At 51.8% G+C, this 18,152-nt stretch overlaps 1 protein-coding gene across 3 annotated transcripts; it reads right to left on the reverse strand.

The window, feature by feature from the left end:
- Nucleotides 1–3,238: 3,238 nt before the first annotated feature.
- TTL (tubulin tyrosine ligase) lies at nt 3,239–16,720 on the reverse strand. 3 transcript variants are annotated; one of them, XR_014227755.1, is made up of 8 exons: nt 16,438–16,720; nt 11,969–12,047; nt 10,027–10,259; nt 6,959–7,094; nt 6,594–6,863; nt 5,477–5,620; nt 3,968–4,167; nt 3,492–3,579 (listed from the first exon to the last, which is right to left on the reverse strand). XR_014227755.1 is itself a non-coding variant. In XM_082307664.1 (7 exons), exons 1-7 carry the CDS (start codon nt 16,592–16,594, stop codon nt 3,466–3,468), a joined length of 1,137 nt encoding a protein of 378 aa, XP_082163790.1. In that variant the 5' UTR covers nt 16,595–16,720; the 3' UTR covers nt 3,239–3,465. The 3 variants fall into 3 exon arrangements, 1 of the variants encoding a protein (XP_082163790.1); XR_014227756.1 differs by having other exon boundaries at nt 3,496–3,583; XM_082307664.1 differs by lacking the exon at nt 3,968–4,167 and having other exon boundaries at nt 3,239–3,583.
- Between the last annotated feature and the right edge of the window lie 1,432 nt (nt 16,721–18,152).

Raw genomic sequence — 18,152 nt, forward strand, 5'->3', positions numbered from 1 at the left:
CAGGAATACAACAGCTGTTGCATGGTAGTCACGACTAATCTGGTATGAGACAAGCCACATGGGAGTTACCTGAAACCCAGAGTCCAGCGGGACCAGACCCTGCTGGAAAACGCAGCCAGAGCACCTGGGCCTGAAATCCTTCATGGCTGACATGAAGGGATACAACTAAGACTAGAGACATTCTGCAATATGGTAGGTGTCTTCTGGAAACCCAGCACCATCCTTTGTGAAAGCTCAGGAAAAAGAGTATGACCTTCTCTATTGACCTTTTAGCTGAAATAAGCTAGAAAACATTTATTGTTGTGTATTCCTAAAAAAAAGAAAGAAACAAAAGTCTCACAAGGGCTCGTGAGCATCACTTGCAAGGTGCATCCACGGCTGCAATGCTCAGGCCTCAGCCACACATGCATTCTCTACTCCACCTTGTAGCTAGTATTTTGGGCAAGACCTTAGGCACTGTGCTCCCCATCCCTTATCATTTACCTCCTGTGCTTTACCTTGGGGAGCACTTTGAGAGCAGGTGGTAAATACAAGCGATACCTGCTGTTTTCCTCCAGAGGCTGTTGCTTTTTTCTGAAAAAATTCAGCAAACAAGCAAAGGATTAAAGTGTCCCTGAATCACTATCTCCCGCAAGCCCAGCTGAAAAGGCAGGGTATGAATAGCTGCAACACCTGTGGTCATGGCTCCGCCATCAACTTGAAGCCCCACTTTCAGCTGAGCAGCAAAACCAGCCAGCTGCTGACATGCCACAACACAATCCAGGGTGAAAACAGGGGAAGAAAAGGCCTTGGAGTTAGGCAGAGGCTCCTGAGCCGCTGCTCCTCCCGGTGGTACCAGCTGCTCCAGTGGGGACCGCTGCCTTTGCCTCCATCCAGGCAGCTTTCTTGCCCTTATCCCACTACATTGGCAGGAATCTCACGTTACTGTGCAGTAAGGAAGTGATTTGGTTTTTTAATTTCTCTTTTGAGGGGAAAAGAAGGATGGGTCTAGCACCCCAGAAAATGAGCATTTCTCATTTCATTATGAAGGGGGAAAAATCTTCTCTTCTCACTTGGCACTCTGTTCTTGTCTGCCCTAGAGCTTGTGAGAGCCCAACGTCTCCTCTGTCACCTCAGGCACATCCTGGACCAGAGTGATTGCTGTTAGATCTTCCCTTTTCTGGGCAAAAAGGTGTAATTTTTAAGCTCACATGAGCTAACACGTGAAAATGCCAATGGAGACATGGTGAACTTTGCAAGTTGAGTAACAACCGTTACAGCCTACATTTTACCTTACCACTACGCTTTACCTGGCCTGCAGTGAAACTTTGACATCTACGTGCTACCCTAAGGTTAAAAAACCCAACCAGTCCTTCCCCCACACCCCCCTCCCAGCTTATCACCCAGCGCTTCCCGTCTCACGGACTGACACATTCATGGTCTCTCTTCTGAGCACCCACAAGGCCCAAATCCTGGCACTCGGGGTCTCCCTGGAAGCGAAACCACCCGCCAGCACTCGCAGTGCAGGGGAACAAAGCTGCAGGCCCGTTTTCACGCCGCTCCCGCTCCCTGTCACTTCTCAGCGTGCAGCAGTGCACCCTCCGTCTGCCACAGCCCCGGCAGATACGGATCCACGCCGTGCTTCAGGGCGCTGACAACTTGAGAGGTGCCTGTGCCGCTCTTTGGGATGTGCCCTCTCCGCGATGCTTCCACAGGGTTTTGCTAAGCGCTCTGTTCCCTCCTGGATTTGAGTGGTCCTGTGTGAAACGGTGCCACTTCTGGATTCACAGCATGTTGCAACAAATGTCCATCCCATAACAGCATGATCAAAATGCATCACTCCAAGGACACCTGGGCTACAGTCCTGCCTACAGAAAGGTGCCAGGATCGTCTGCTGGCATGAAGACCTCTGAAATCTCCGTCACGAGCAGAGACGAGTATGCCAAAGCGCTAGGATCTTCTGAGGGAGGCAGAAATCCCATTGCTTCATTCACTTCCCATTACACACAGGCAGCCAGAAGCTTGTAACCTCCACAATCCCTTCTTGTTTGTTTGTTTTGGGTAATGGGAATCAGTTTATTTCGGTGCCAACCACCTCTCCCTGCCAGAGGCAGCAGAACACAGCCCTGAACACCCCCCGCAAAGCCTGCTGCTGTTACAAGCGCCACTGTGCTCTGCAAAGAGCTCTAGCTTGGGAGGGACGTGCTGGGCTCATGCTGAGAATTCAGGTACACTTCACAGGGTGGGCAATATGCCAGGGATTTAGGTTATACTCAAAGCAGATGTTAGGTCTGAAATTCAGGGACCTCAAGGAATTTAATCTCCCCTTCCCCCCAAACACCTGCCTTCCCAGCTGTGTGGCAAACCTATACACAAGGAATCTCTTTCCTGCTCTACAAAACCTCACCCACCTTCCCCCTAGCTGGGACCGAGCTGTGGACTGTGTTCAGGGCAGAAAATTGCAATATTTGTCAAATGGAGGAGAATAAAATTGGCTGGATCAAATGGGATAAAAATCATTTGGGCTGAAAGGTTTCTGATTCAAGGCTCAAATGCATGAAGGTGAAAGCTGAGAGAAGAGCCTAAATTCACTGCAGTGTCTCAGAAGAAACTGAGGAGATCTGGTTTCTGCTATTTGAAACACTCTTAGCACAAAAGTGATGCTAGAAATCCTACAGCCTGCCGGTGAGCCTTGAGGGGGGTCTCTCTACCGCTTTTAAACAGAATCCAACTGCATCAGACTGGGATGGACATTGATTCAAATCTCATTAGGAAAAGGGATAGCTATAAATAAACAAAATTGCCTTCCTTCCTTGGGTTAATTCACCGCCTGCAGTTCAGCACCCTTTTGCCAGCTGTTGCCTGGGTGTTCAGCCAACCAGCTTGGAAAATGACCTAAGGAAACTGAATTCTTGGTGTTCCTGGTTTTAGGCATCCTGCGATGCAAGAGAGCTTCCTCCTTTCTACGTAATAGAGCAGGAACAAAGGAAAGGAGTCACCTATTTGGAGCTGAGCTAAGGCACTAATGACGCAGTAGGTGAGGAAAAAAGAAATGCAGCGGGAGGAGGACAACTTCCCAGTCACAACATCCCGGAAGATCATCGTTCTCTTCGCTCAATTCCCTTAAAAAACCCAATGTTATCTCTATAGAAAAGGAGGAGCTAATACAGTATTATAGTATCCCTGTTGGGGTTTCATTTTAACGTTATTTTGTTGTTCTCCCAGAGAGATTTGTTTCAGATATCAAAGTCACACGAGCTGTTTCTAAAGTGGATTTTGGTGAATGCAGGCAGAGTTATCTGAGCAGCTCTGGCTCATCACAGCTCTGTGTGGATGTCTGGTTTGTTGTTTTTCCCCATGATTTCCCAGAAAATAAGAAGCCTGTCTCTATCACTTTTTGGCATGATACTGAGATAAACCACCGAACTGTGCTGACCCGATGGGTGCAGTCTCTCCCTGTGCACAGCAGAGGCATTCCTGTTGTCATCACAGCTTGATAAAGATCGATGATGGCTGGCTTGTCTTCTGCCCAGTGTCACTGAGGGGGAAAACGCTAGAGATGGCTACATCCACAATTCCTTGGCAGAGCTCTGCATACAGCTTCCTAAGAGACGAGAGAGAGAGAATCAGATGCCCAGGCAGGACAAACCAGCAGGCCTCCGACCAATTTTTACATAGACATGCATTTTCCCAGCAGGATCTATGAGATCTATGAGGATCTATGAGATCCTGCTCCCATTACAGGTAGCTCCAGGGTGGCAAACAGGAGGAGGGTGGCATCTCTTCCATCTCCTCCCCGCCTACCCCAGCAACTGTCTTCTTTTTCAACGGCGCTCCCATTCCCAATATTGCTCTCTGCCAGACAAAACCCATTATCCAAGTTTACTGTCAGAACAGGCTCCTGAGCAGAGTCTCCACGCCCTCAGGCCCCAGACCTGAGTCACTGCAAGATGCACAGGGGCAGACAACAGCTGAGCACCCCCTGTACCTGCCTTCCAAGTCGGGGAGTCGTGATTATCACACCAGACCCTGCTCATTTGGGGATGTGCCCCAGAAGGACTGCACTGATGCATTCACGGTTTGATGAAATGCTGCACTGGGGTGCAGCTGTGCACATCGGCTTGTGACCAGGCACAGAGATTTCACAGGACCCTTCGGAAGTGCAGGATGTGCTTCACCATGGCACAGCTCATGCAGAGCAGGATTAGGGAGAAGAGAGACAAGGTGTTTGAGAAATGAGTTAACAATAGCTTCACTTTCTGCTGAAGGAAATACATGTGCAACCTCCCTGAACATGCTGGCATCTGGGACATTTTTAGTACCAAAGCTGTCTTTACTAGGATTAACAACGTCTTCCACCCTGTGCCCTTGGGGCTACATGACAGTAAGATGCTTTTTCAGCTCCTGGGAACGTTACTGCTTTCAGCAGCCAATTTTTGTCTTTTAAATGGGTACTGTGTGATATGGGTGCTCCAAGTTAGAATAACCCTGAAGAGGAGAAGCCACAAATAGCCAAAACCTACCTCAGCTGCTTTTGATGGCTTCCAAGTACCCATAGAGGCACAAAGCAAACAGGGCATTGCTGCAACCCAAATCCACCCAGCAGCAGCCAGATTCTACCCATACAGCACCAGAAGGAGGTGCAAGGCAGCATTGCACCATGGTGCATATGCTGAACGGCGTGTCCTAGACACAGAAAGCTCCCCAAGCCCTGGCCCTGAAAAGGCTGCTGAACAGGCTGTCTGGTAAGTTTGACCTGTATTTTTTGTCTACTGTTAGTGATGATCTAATCTAATCTAATCTAATCAAATTCTAATGTAGTGATGTACAGCCTGTTCTGTTTTACTGGGCTTGTATACAATACAGATGCCCATTTAGCAAAGATTTCTAGTCTCCTGCAGTTGTCTCAACCACATAATACAGCATTTCCTGCTGTGCCTATGCAAAGACGTTCATGGCCATGGCTGTTTGGCTGTCCCAGCCTCCCTCTGGCTGGTGGAGGCTTTGATTCAATGTCTGCAGCATCCACAGCGTGCTCTGGGGTCCTGCTGCCCGCAAATTCAGTCACTCACTTCCAGCTGCTGCCCTTAATGCTACTCATTTATCATGTGTTCAGGTAAAGACCAGCCACCAGTGGCTCCACAAGAGAGACTGAGAAACCACCTGACCCCCAAAGCATTAATTCTGCAACGTAACTTCAACCCAACAGTGTCAATAAAAATGACCCAAGTTATATTCAAACCCATTTGTCCAAAAACTGAGGTTAATGCCCCATCTCACATGGGAAGGAAGCTGGGGGATACCAAACACAGAAACAGGAGCAACAAACTTAAATCAACTGGCACTTAGAGCAGTGTCCGCTATGGGTTAGCCTGGAAAACTCCCCTGCCATTCACTTTCTTCCACCTTTTTCACTTGGAGCTGGGACACAGCCATGTTTTGGGTGAGGCATGTGAATGGCAGCATCGCAAGGGTATTACAGAAACTGATTACTCACTGGGCGCATGCCGGGGCCCCATTGACTTCTATCAGCCAGACCTTCAGCTCCTCATCCACCATGAAGTCAAAGCCAAAGAGCTGGAAGCTCTGGTAGTGAAGATGCTTCGTGCTGATCGCAGGCTCTATACACATAAGGCAGCTTCTGTGAAGGGAAAAACAGAAACTCAAGATGAAAAGCCCAGCAGACACACCTGTCGTGCTGCAGCTTCTGAGGGCATGTGCATAGCACAGGTAAGTGGAGGGGTCCCCTGTTGCCCTGGGGCTGCCCCAAATTACAAGCTATATCCAACACAGATCATGGTAACCAGGTCCCTGCAAGTGAGATCATGCAACCATCAAATCACACGTGGGGACACCCCTGAGTTAAGCCCCAAAGAGCTGGAGAGCAGCACCCACCCTCGCTACTGGATTAGGCAATGCTGAAAAACGTGATGTGCAATTAGAGCCTGGAGCAGAAGGCAGAGCCACAAAGGGCTGCACCAGGTCCCCAGGGAACTTCCATTGAGAGCTCATTTGCCTCCGAGTCCCTCAAAGACTGTGTCGTGTCTTTTTGGTGTAAGTACCAGCAACGGGGTACTTGCAAAGTAAATTCCGCCACGAAGGATCACTTTTGTCAAGACCTGGATTCTCCATGGCACCGTGATGTCCGAGATCTCTCTCCAGGCACTTTCTGTGCCCAGGACGTAGCTGGCTCTGTGTGGACTGAGCAAGACAACCTATGCCAATGAGTTGTGCTGCTGATGGCAGGGGAAGCAGTGAGATCCTGCAGACTTGAGTCCGGCTTCATTTCCCCTTACACCTTATACCTTTTTTAACCTCAACCTCTGCCAGCCCTGTCTTTCGACCTACCCGCTTCCCTTACCAAGTGATCTCACTCCATCCTTCTCCAGCCACAGCTGGCAAAATGCAGACATGTCGACACATACCCTTGAGAGAACAGCACCTACGGAGGTCCCTTTTCATTGAGCAATGACATCGGGGTGTTTATGGCTTTATCTTAAATTTATGCAATTGAAACCCTTCCCTTGTTGGTCTTTCTGCTTCCCCAGCTGTGTCCATACACACTCCTTGTCACTGAAGGGTCATGTTCCCCTATGCAACAGGCAGCTGGCTACCTTATTATGTGTTTGATTTGCAGTAAGATGCTATTCTCAAGCGTTGTGTTCAGGGCATCCATCAGATACTGGTTGAACTCCTCAAAGAACATTTCATTCCCTTCCTCATACCGCCCGTAGTTTTTGGAATATTCCTTCTGAATGCAGTGATTGGTCAAGTGGCAGGTTTTGTCCTGGAAATTAGCACTGTTGTATGGTTCGGAAGAGGTCCGCAGGACACCCTCTCTGTAGAGGTAGATATTATATTGATGATCCACAAGAACCCAGCTCCTGGGGGGCAAGAGGACAAACTCTAGTCTCAGTGGCTTAAAAAGAAACAGCACAAAAATGAAAACTGGTATTATTACAAAAGCAGAAAAGGTTACCTGATGTCAAACTTGCGATGCCCTGGCTCTAAAAGCAGAGGCTTCTCCAGGTATTTCTGAATCACGTGCACTTGTCCCTGCTCATCGATGAAGTCCAGGAGCTCTGCAGCCTCTGAAGAAATCAGGATCCCTTCCCCTGGCACAGAAAGACAAAATTAGGCAGAGGATCCTCCTACCTTAGCTGGAGCTTTCTCTGGGCCCAAACAGACTATGGGTCATTTGCCCAAAAAGCCACTCGACGTGCGAGAACGCACGGCCCCAGGGCTGGTCGGTGCCCTAGCGATGTCATGTTTGCTCAGCGTCAGACAGTGAATCTGCGGAGGGATCTCCCTGTTACCACGCCACGGGGCATCTGGCTCCCCAGCAACGGGAGCTAGCGCAAACGGGAACCAAGGGTAGCTGAGATGCATGGCCTGCCTGGGGCTCGTCTGCAGGGGGTGGCTATCTAGGAGCGAGGGGATGCACAGCAGACAGGGACCTAGGCAAGCAGTGAGGCAGCTGCTTGTTTTGGGGGATTTTGTTTCCTTTTCTGGTGTTTTTTTCCAGCTGGGCTTGGTGGGGGGGAGTGGCACATGTGTTGAGCACTTGTTGAATTTTGTTTTGTTTTTCCCTGTTTTTCAGCAGTTTGGAGAACAGGGGTTTTGGCAGTTTGTCTGTGAGACTTTTCCTTTTTTTTTTTTTTTGTTTTTAATTTGGAGAGGGAGGTTTGTGGTTTTTTTATCCTAGACTCAGACTTTCTCCTCCTGCCCGGCTTTTCTGGCTGCCAGAGGCAGTCACACATGCACACTTGTGCAGTGTTGCTCTGCTCACCGAGTTCATTTAAGTTACTATTAAAATCATTGCTGAATTAGGAAAAAAACTATTTCAAAATGTTCATCCATGTAGTCAGCATTTTCCCCTGCTGTGGAAGCTCTTCATTAAAGAAGTTAGATGTGCCATTTAAATACCGCCACATTTTGGCTGAAGCTGTCACTGTTCATTTCTTGCAAGAGTCCAGATATGAAACCACTGTTGCAGAGCAATGAAGAGAGAACATATCCCTTCTGGGATTTGATAAAGGGATGGCACGGTGCCACTTGAGGGATAAACCAGCTCAGGTAAAATCATCTAACACTTCTCTGGTATTATGTCCAGTCTTCAGGCATTTAGTTAACTTTTTTGGCCTAAAGCTGATGACTTGAAGTCCTTTCATCAAAGTATCTTTCTCACCCATGGTTTATGCAGGGGGCAAGATTTTTAGTCCCCTGATCACAGCAGGGCCAGGCAGAACCTTGCATTGCTACACCCACAGGCTGTGCACTGGGCAAAGGAGGGAAACATCATCTCTGTAAGCCAGTAAAGCCCCTGCAGTGGGAAGATCAGCAGGCACCCGTTCTGCACTGGACAGACGGTGGAATCAAGACAGGGGTTAGCTTAACTGTGCACCTAGTCAGCAACCCAGTGAGGCAGCAAAGCAGCTTATGCGGGGCAGCTGTCCCTTCTCTCAAAGAAAACACCACAACATCTACCCACAGTTGAAAGATCTCTCAACTCTTAAGTCAGGACACCCTAAACCTTTCATTTTCCTTTTACTGACGGACAACCAAGCTTCCACTAGACCTGTCCCAAGTCAGGGGCTGTGCCTGAGCTGGATCTGCCTTGGCAATTGATGTCAACAAGCCTTCTTCTTCATCAGAAGTAATCCCCAGACATTTAAAACTTCCCTTTAGAAGATTAACATAAGGCTCTGCTTTCCACTTTAATTCTCAGCTCGAGTTCTACAGCACACTAATGAAAATGAAAGGTTACTCTGCTTTAATGCAGAAAAGATGGGATCGCACTTGAATAAAGCATGTGGAGAGTTTAAACCTCCCCATCCTGCAGCGAACCACAGCAATGGCCTTTTCAACTGCCCAGATTGATTCTTTGCCAGACAGTTACACCACACAGAAACACATTCCCTCACTGGAATAATGAAAGGACTTATCTTCCCTTCCTCCCTGATGAAAATAAGCATACTCTTCTGATGCTTCTTGGAAACACAGCCAAGAAAGCACAGCAGTGAAGGAAGCCAGCATGGATGGTTTTACCATGCAGCCTCTCTGCAGCCACCTCTGGCTTTCACATTCTCTGGTGATCTTTGTAAGACTGCATCAAAAGTGACTCTGCAAATATGAGTAATATATGTGGGCTTGTTCCCTTTGAAAAGATCAGGTCCTTCCTCGGGCTGGGCTCTGCTGCCCAAGGTCTGCACGCACCGCAAGGCAGGTTTTCATGAAGCCATTCTGGTGCCCGTGATACTGCTGTAACAGACAGCACATAGTTACCAAAGCATTGCATCTATAGCTGTGTCCAGCTATCTTGTCTAATAGCTCATTATTTTTGTAGAGGGAGCGATGCAATGACCCTGGAACAAGGACGGACATGTTATCACTTAGGTATCTATTGCCTTTCTCAAATTAAGGGGACATACAGACATTGCTCTGCTTGTCCTTGCTCTGGTACCTTCCCCTGAGGCTTCGGTGTAATTTTGATGCCCTGAGCTCGTGACTGCTCAGCCAGTCTCTCAGCGTGACCATGGGTAGGCCATTGGCACCAGGCATCTGGGTTCAGTTGAAAGACAAGCAGCATATTTCTGCCCGGATGAAATCAGGCTTAGCCGCAGCATGGAGAGCTGGGCTCCTTGCCCTTGAAGGCTGCTGTCCTGCCTGCTGCCCTCCTCCCCCCAGCCTGTTCTGCTCCCTGTTATCTCCTGCTCTCCACATTCCCCTCGCCTGCTGGTCCCTGCTGCCTTCTCCCTGCAGCAAACTTTCCCGCATTTTGAGGCGCATGTATAGAAAAGTAGAGGTCCTTTCACTGCCATCCATGTCCTAGGTAGCGTATGCATGTTACAATGCGTGTCAGGAGCTCCACGCCACCCAGCAGACAAAGGAGAGCCCTGTGCTGGCTTGACTGGCATGAAGTTGGTAAGTGAAGCCCTCCATAGACAGGCTAGATATCAGCTGGGTTCAGCCAAACCCTGGGACTCTACTGATCAAGTAAAGACTAAGGAATAATGAGAAGGTGGCTCATTTTGCTGGAGAATGAACCTTTGGCACCAGCTGAGGACTTGGCGATCCAGACGTTGCCTTCTTTGCCTTCCCGCCGCCTGTTGTAAGCTGCCAAGAAGACCTCCCGCTCATCTGTCCTTGTGTTGTTTATGAGATGGCGAATTCCATTCTGCGCTGGAGCCACAGGGGTTTTCAAGTTTGTTGGGTAAATCACATACGACTCAGGGAACCATGTGCAGGACTCCGATAGTTCAGGGCTTGTCTTGATTAGCCTGGGTGAAGAGAGACAGGCTGTTAATCTCCAGAGTGTCCCCGTCTGCATGGACATCATTTAATATGTAAAAATTACCATTAACTGGGCTCTTTTGCTTGGTGATAAATAGCAGCTTACAGTCTGTGCTAAATTATTATATTTTCCTTAGACCCTTGAAATTAGGGTTTTCCTAAAGATATCATGGCAACCCCAACCTGCAGCCAAGCACTGCTCTTTGAAACAGACCTGCACGCTTTCATTAAACGTTTTGTAGATACTCTGGATATTGTGAAACAATCAGTAGAGAAGTTTCCATGTAACTAGAGCTTGCGGTGCGTTCCCTGCACCATCTCCGCACAAGGGAACTGCGGAGGTGTGTTTGCTAACACAGAACGGGGCAGGAAGGATGCTGTGATCACAACAGGCAAAAGGGAAGCCAGAGCAGTAACGTTCTCTGTGCCGGTGCTTAGCTCTTGATCCCATCCCCACTGAGATCTGATCAGGTGTTGCAGCTGTGGATGAAGACCACTGGGAACTCATTGAAAGCAAGGACACAGCTACCCCTTGCGTCATGCAGTCTCCGATCTCTCTGGCACATCTCTCCTACCAGTAATGTCTAGAGATGCCAGCAAACTCCTGTTAGCAGAGCCCAGGCCTGTTTTCTTTCAGAGTCAAGGGAGCCGCCTGCCTCTCTGAATGCTCACTCTGTGCTTTACTTAAGGCCAAAAGCAGAGCTCTTGACTTGCTGACTCTCTCTGTGCATTTGTGCCTCTCTGTTGAAATGGCAGGCAGTCAGTGACACCCTGGGAGCCCTGGGGAATGTAATTTGTGGTCCCTTGGGTTCGTAAGTAGCTTGATGCGCGGTTGACCCCACAGTTATAAAGGTCAGCCAAGCTTCAGGAGAGAAAAACAGGTGTGCAAGCACTTTCAGCACTGCCTCCAGACCACGGGCCGCAGACAAATCTAGCTGGGGAGCGCTGTGAATGCTTGTTTAAAAAGTACTCTGCTCATTCCTGACAAACACCATCACCACTGTAAAGAAAGCAATTGGGACCAGGTTCTTCCCCGGGGAAGGAGAGGCCTTGGATCAGCACACACAGTCTGCAGGACAGCATCAGTAGGAGGCAGCGCAGACACTAACGTGGAATCCAATGCTTGAAGGAGATCAAGAGCTCTGACATGAAGGTGCCCTAATGGCCGCAGAGTTTGCACGGGGACGAGGGTTATCTACAATGAAAGCTCATCCACATTTCCGCAGGAGATCCTGGCACGGCTGGTCATGCAGAAATAACTCCCAGAGCTCTTCCTGGAGATGTCTCCAAGCATTTGTTTGACCAACAAATCTGATTAGCTAAAGGCATATTAGTGTCTCATCTCTGTATGAAACAGAGAATAAAAGGAGTAGGTTTTAATTAAATGTCTGCAAGGAAAAAGAGCAGATATGTGGGGTTTTTTTTCCTTTTGATTTGGCTCTGATCTGATTCAATACACTCTATGGTTTCAAGCAAATGTAATTCAGTGGAAACGGCATTTCCCCTGAAGTTACAAAGAGGTCTTTGTGCACACAGACAGCTCTAGAGACCAGTGCAGGAGGCTGAAGACAGCACATGCTAGGACAATCCCAGGGCAGCTGTTCTGTGAAATACCCTCCAAACAGGTTCAACACTCGACAATGGTTAGAAGAAAAACTTCTGCCAATCCCATGTAACATTTCAGTGAATTTCTTACTTCACCAGAGATGCTTTGCGGCACAGCTTGTCTGCTCCCCTGTAGTAATTCACCAGCTGCACAAGTCCGGGTTCATGGCCTAAAAAGGGGAAACAAACAGGTCAGACAAACTTCTCAATTAACAGAGGAAAATCACCTGCTTGGCACAAAGGACTTGTGCAGTAGGGAAGAGAAAGGAGGCCATTTCCTTGCCCTGCATTGTAGAAACATGCTCTAAGCTGGTACTGGCTCCTGTGGTTTCTTTCTTTTAGTTATGAAAACCCATGCGTTTACCCAAGTCTGTTTTGAATCTGACACTTCCATTTTCTAAAGGAAAATAATAATTTCCTAATTCACATTGGGAACTGGCAGCGCCACCCAAAAATGTTCTCCATTTGCTGGTGGCAGTTTTTAAAAGCCAAGATTTCAGTTACTCCTAAGTGCAGGAGGAGGATGCAGGGAAGCACACCATGATACAAGGATCACAGCTTAGGAGAGGGCATTGTTTCTTTGTCACATAGAGCAGCATTCCCTGTCGGACCTGATATCACAAAACAGTGGGAAACGTAAAAAGATTTGGAGTCTTGCTTCCCTCTGGCAGTTTGCAGCAAGCCCCCTTGGACAGGGTGGGAAGGGACCTCTCGGGGTCTCTGCTCCAACCTCTTGTTCGGTCAAAGCCTGAGTAGCTCTAAGGATGAAGATCCTACTGCTTCTACTGGGTCCTTGTCCCAGTGCTTGACTGCCATCCTGTGCCCCCCTGACTATCCTGATGGCCAGGTCACTACAGGGTGTCTAAACCTTTCTTGTACTGGAAAGTCCCAAACCGGACCCAGCATCCAGCCGTGGCCTCACACGTGCCAAAAAGAGTGCCAAATAGATGAGTACCTCCTTACCAATACGGGACTTCACACCACAGCCTGCCTTCCTTCACCTTCTCACACTACACGAACACTAGCGCTCAGCTCAGCTGGAAGCTCTCTGTGGGGACCGGATGGCAGCGGTTGTCCAAAGGGTAACGCAAATCTGGGCAACACCACGCAGCCTCTCCCACACAACCAGCGCAGCCAAACACGGATGTGCAAGAGGTGAGTGATGCCTGGGGCAATACCTGGCTCACTGGTGACAACAACTGACAAGAGCATCGATAGGGAAAACATGATGGAAAACTGCTCTGGTTTGAAATGACCTAGGACCAGGGGGATCCCCCAAGCGCGGCAGTTACTTCCACCTCCACCTTCTCTTTTCAAAAAAATGCCTGTGGGAGTGATTTAGACCCTGAAAAAGGATTCAGAGTTTTAGTTATGCTCCTTGGTGATTGCCTGGAGCAAACATTACCTTAAACATCAGGCAGCTGCGAGATCACAGAGAGCGAATATCTATTTCGGCCCCAAAGTCATGGCCCTGACCTGGGTCACTAAATACAAGATAGCTGAAAGCCATATTCTAGAAAAGATCTGTAACTTCAGGCACTCCAATGTGTAGCCAGCACTGCCAGGCACTAATTTACTGAAAGAAATTAGCAAAAAACATCAAATTTCCTTCTGTTTCCAGTTTATTGATTTTGCTTGGAGGAATCGAGGTCCCGAAGCAGATCCCACCACTCTGTGTGGGCTCTGCCCCACAGTGGTCAGTCCACCCCGTCACCAGTGACGGAGGAATGGGGCTGGTGAAAGGAGGAGGACGGGAGCGACTGAAACCTGCTTTGAAACCACTGCTGTTGGATAACTCTGACCTGCTGGGAGGCACATCCTCGTTGGTTCCCCAAGCATCTCCACGGAGCAGTGGGCTGCAATGTCGAGTCTCGCAGTCAGCAAGGAGGGACCACGAGGCGGGAAGGGGAACAGGTTCCTGGGCGTGTTGTGAGGTCTGCACCATGCATTTAGCAGGGTTAAAAAGCTGCCAAGGCACTGAGCAAACTGGCGATCCTCCCGTGGCCGGCAGGGCATAGTCCAGCATCCTCTGCTCCGTGAGGCCTCTGCAGCCTGTTCCTCCTTTCCCTCCCCTTAGCACAAACTGCTTTTCCATTAGATACAGACTTAGATGCAGACACTCATAGCTTAAGGACAGGATCTCCCAAGAATTAGGGTATCAGTGAGAGCAACAGAAGTCCCTGCAGCTGGACAGAAGCAGCGGTGCCTGCTGAGAGTCCCCGTTTCTACCCCTCTCCCACGTCAAATGATCTAGCTTAGCCCCCGAGTAACGCAAATCCCTACAGTTCCCTGAATTAACGTCTGCTTCCACTGTGTAGAGCCTTTAGGAAACACAAACCAAGCCAGCTTTGATGCAACAGTTGCTCAGGAGGAGAGCTTTAGGAAGATGTACCAGAGAAGATGCAGCTTTTTGGAAGATGTACCAAAATAACCATGTTATTTTTGGTCTGAATCTACTGATTTCAGGCAACCATCTCCTGCTACAGGAGGATGGGTTAAAGAAGCCAGTGCCAAAGCACGGTCCCTCTCCACGGGTCATAGATGTGTCTTGGCTGTGAGACACTGTTTGAATTTTTGGGCCTCACATGCTGAAGGGCTTCCCGAATCCCTTCTACCACCCCAGGTTGCTTTTTGAGGATGGAAGGGGTTAGTAAGAGACGGCCACAAGCCCACCATGGCTGGACATGCTGTGCAGGCCCACTCACATCAAAGAACTGTACTTGTTCTGCAATGAAGCCTGATGCTCACAGGCCCTGCCTGCTGGCCACGTTAAAGCACAGGTCTGCTTGCTGCGCCTGGCTACAGCGTGTGTGAGCATCCTTGGTGCTTAAGCCTCTCCCGGTGTTTTCCTGCCTGCTGCAGATGCCCTGATGCTGGGAGGTGACCAGATGGCATCGCCATGCGATGGGGGCTTTCCACTCACAAACGCATGGGGAGAGAAGGGAAGAGGTGCTGGAGGTGGTGACTTGCAAATCTGAAAGCGCAGTCAGTGCTGGGTCTCAACTGCAAGAAAGGGGCTGCAAAAGCCATCCTGCCCTAGAGCTGCTGGGGCGAGGGGGGCTCCTCCTGCTCCGACGTTTCTGCAGCCAGCAGCAGTGCTGCGAAATCCCCCCAAGGAAGGAAGAAACCAGGGCCAAGGGCAGGGAGGGAGGCCAGGAGTGTCCTGCCAGCCATCAGATGCAGACACAGGGGACCGCAGGAGGGAAACACCTGCTCTGCTGGGGTTTGCAGCGTCCTCATCCCACAGCTGCTCTGACAGGCCTGGTGACAGGAGCCAGCACAGCAGCTGGCACCGTGCACGGAGACCTGCCAGCCTTGCAGCTCCTGCCGGCTCGCCCCCAACCGTGGGCAATGACAGTGCATCTCTGCTCCCTGCCGCGCCCTACAACGCTGCCAGCGCCTGCCTTGGCTCTCCCCGCTCGCGGGCAGTGCGTGGCACTCTCTGTCCCTGCTCCTGGGCTCTTCCCCACCCAGCAGGACAGAAGGCTAGGGTGGCCGTACTGACAGCCCTGCCAGCCACGGGACAGGCAGAGTGCATGGCAGGCAGGGGACAAGCCTGCATGGGGAAGCTCCTGGGGCCCTGCCTGTTGGCAGAGGGGGTCAGACAGCAGGGAAGAAGGTGTGTGAGGGGCTGGGGGCTGGCCTCGCCCTACACACACACACAGAGGCTCTGGAATAACCCTCACCCTGCTCCAGGCAGGGACTAGACGTGCTGTCACCCCCACCAAACCCCTGCAGAGGCACATCCCCACCAGCCTCGGCTCCGGGGCGAGGGTTCGAGCGTGCCTGGCTCAGACCTGTTCCCCCACCTGTCCCAAATTGTAGGAACACCCCCACAACGTGTAACCTCAGCACCGCCACGTCCCTGCCCCGCGCCAGGCAGGGGGATGCCGCTGGCATCACCGTGCTCCCCACGAACCCGCGCTGGGTGACCAGGAGCCCCCCGCAATGGCGAAGACGGCCCCAAACGCGGGGCTGCAGGACAAGGCAGGCAGGCCGGGAGGCGGGGGGCTGCGCCGGGGGGGACCCTGAGGGTCTGCGACATGTGGGGGGGGTATGGGGGTCCCTGGGTGCCTTCCACCAAGCTGGGCTGGGTGTTTTGGGGGGCACCGGTGCAACCCCCCTCCGGGAACTTGGGGGGGTGGGTGTCCTCTGCGCCCCGGCTGGTGGCGGCAGTCCCCGGCAAGGACAGCCGGTCCCCGGGCCGGTTTCTGCAGGAGCCGCCCCCCCCCGGTCCCCGCCCTTTGTTCTGCGCGAGGCAGAGCGGGGCGGCCGCGGGTGCCGGTGGGAGGGAGCCCCGGGGCACGGCCGGCTGCCGCTGCCGGCGGGAGCCCCGGCGACAGGGGCCGGGGGAGGGGGGGTCACCCCCTCCCAAGCGGCGGGGGGCTCCGCCGGGGCACGCCCTGCCCGCAGCCCCCGCAGGGGGGGCGGAAGGCTGCGACGAGCGGCGGGGCACCCCCCTCCCCCCACCCCCACCCCCCGCGGCGGGGGAACCCCGGTAGGCGGGAAGGGCACAACCGGGGGGTGAGGGAGGGGCGGCGGGGGGGCACACAGCCTTACCCAGCCTGCCGAAGGGGAGCCGGTTCCTCTCGCCCAGCATCAGGTTGAAGCGGGGGTTGTCCCTCCGGAGGCGCCGCCACTGCCCGCTGGCCAGCAGCAACCGGCTGACCTCGGCGTACACGCTGCTGCCCTCGTCCCGCACCACGAAGGTGTACATGGCGGCGGGGACGGGGGCACGGGACACCCCACCCTACCCCCGGCGGCCCGAGGGGTGACCCAGGCCCATGCGGCCCCGCCGCAGCCCAGGCAGGGCCCTGCCCGGCCGCCGCCGCCCGCCCCGGCTCCGCATGGCCGGGGCCGCCGCCCCCGCGCACCGCCCGCCCGAGCCTGCCCGGGGCGGCGGGGGGGGGGGGGGGGGGCTGACCCGGAAGCAGAACCGCCCCCTCCGGACCGGAAAGGCAGTGACGTCGCAAGGGCGCGGCGGGCGGGAAGCGGCCTCCCCGTCGCGGGCGCCGTGTCCGCCCCCGCTGCGGCCTTGGCCCTGGCGAGGGCCCGCGGGCGCCTGGGCACCCGCGCAGGCCGCCGCCGCCGCCACACGGCGGGCACGGACCTCTGCGAGCTGGGGCAGGCACCGCCCGGCGGGACCCGGGGAGGCTGGAGGCAACCGGAACCCCATGACGTGCAGGACGAAGGGGGGAGTCAGCAATGGCGGAGGCTGGAGCTGGGGGGGCTCCGTGAGGCGGGCATAGCCCCGAGGGCCCTACGAAGAGGGGCACAGCCGTGAGGCGGAGGGAAGGGGCCGTTTCCCCCAGCTCAGTGCTCGTCCGGCTGCGCCTAGGTATTGCGTCCAGTGCAAGAAGGATGTCGATAAGCCAGAGTTTGTCCAAAGGAGGGCAGCAAGCAAGGAAGGGGCCAGGTTGCCTCCTCTGCTCTGCCCCCTCAGGCCTCGGTTGTCCGTGTCGGGGGGCGATCCAGTGCTCTGAGCCACGCTGCACTGGGGCTGGAGAGCCAACAGACCTTCCCCTCTGCTTAACCCGTTCAACGTTTTCCTTGATATCTTTTACTTTTTCTAAAGATGCATTCTTATCTTCTCATGCATTGTTACCACCTTTGTTTTTTCTGTTTGTGAAAAGGTCTTTTTGTTTGTAACCATCACTTCTGTCCTCGTAAACAAGTCTGCAGCGGGCCACAGACATCTCTCAAATTCAGAACCCGGAAATCAGATTCCCCCTCCCCCCAAATCAGGTTTGTCCTAACAAACCTATCAGTAACGAAAAGTATGAGTTCTTGAGTGCGTTAATGCCCTGTTTTTCCTACAGACACTGTACAAGGAATGACATCAGCATTGCATGCTCACATTGGTTGCTGTAAATCATGACGTATTTCCAACAAATAAAGAACATTTTGCTGAAGGAAACTCAGATGTCTGGTAGATTGGTCGTGACCTGCATGCTGATGTTATTGCCTTTTCTTCTTTGACAGCACAAGGTGCTATGTGATTCATGGACAGAAAAACTTAATTTAAAAAATGGCTGCTATCTCATTTTCTCCTGCTAAATTGTTCAAAATGTTTTTAATGAAATGCTTTTCCAAATGTTTTTAATGAAATGCTTCTCACCGTGAAAGAATTATGGACAGGGACAACAATTAGTGTTTCTAAGCTGGTATAATAAAACACCAATTTTATGAATAGTCTAAGGAAAATACAGAACACTTAACTACAGGCCGAATGGATGATAACAACATTCAAATGAAAAAGAGCTGTCAGATTATTT

The sequence above is a fragment of the Platalea leucorodia genome, assembly GCF_965183815.1.
Source record: "Platalea leucorodia genome assembly, chromosome: 3".
In the NCBI taxonomy this organism is placed as follows: Eukaryota; Metazoa; Chordata; class Aves; order Pelecaniformes; family Threskiornithidae; genus Platalea; species Platalea leucorodia.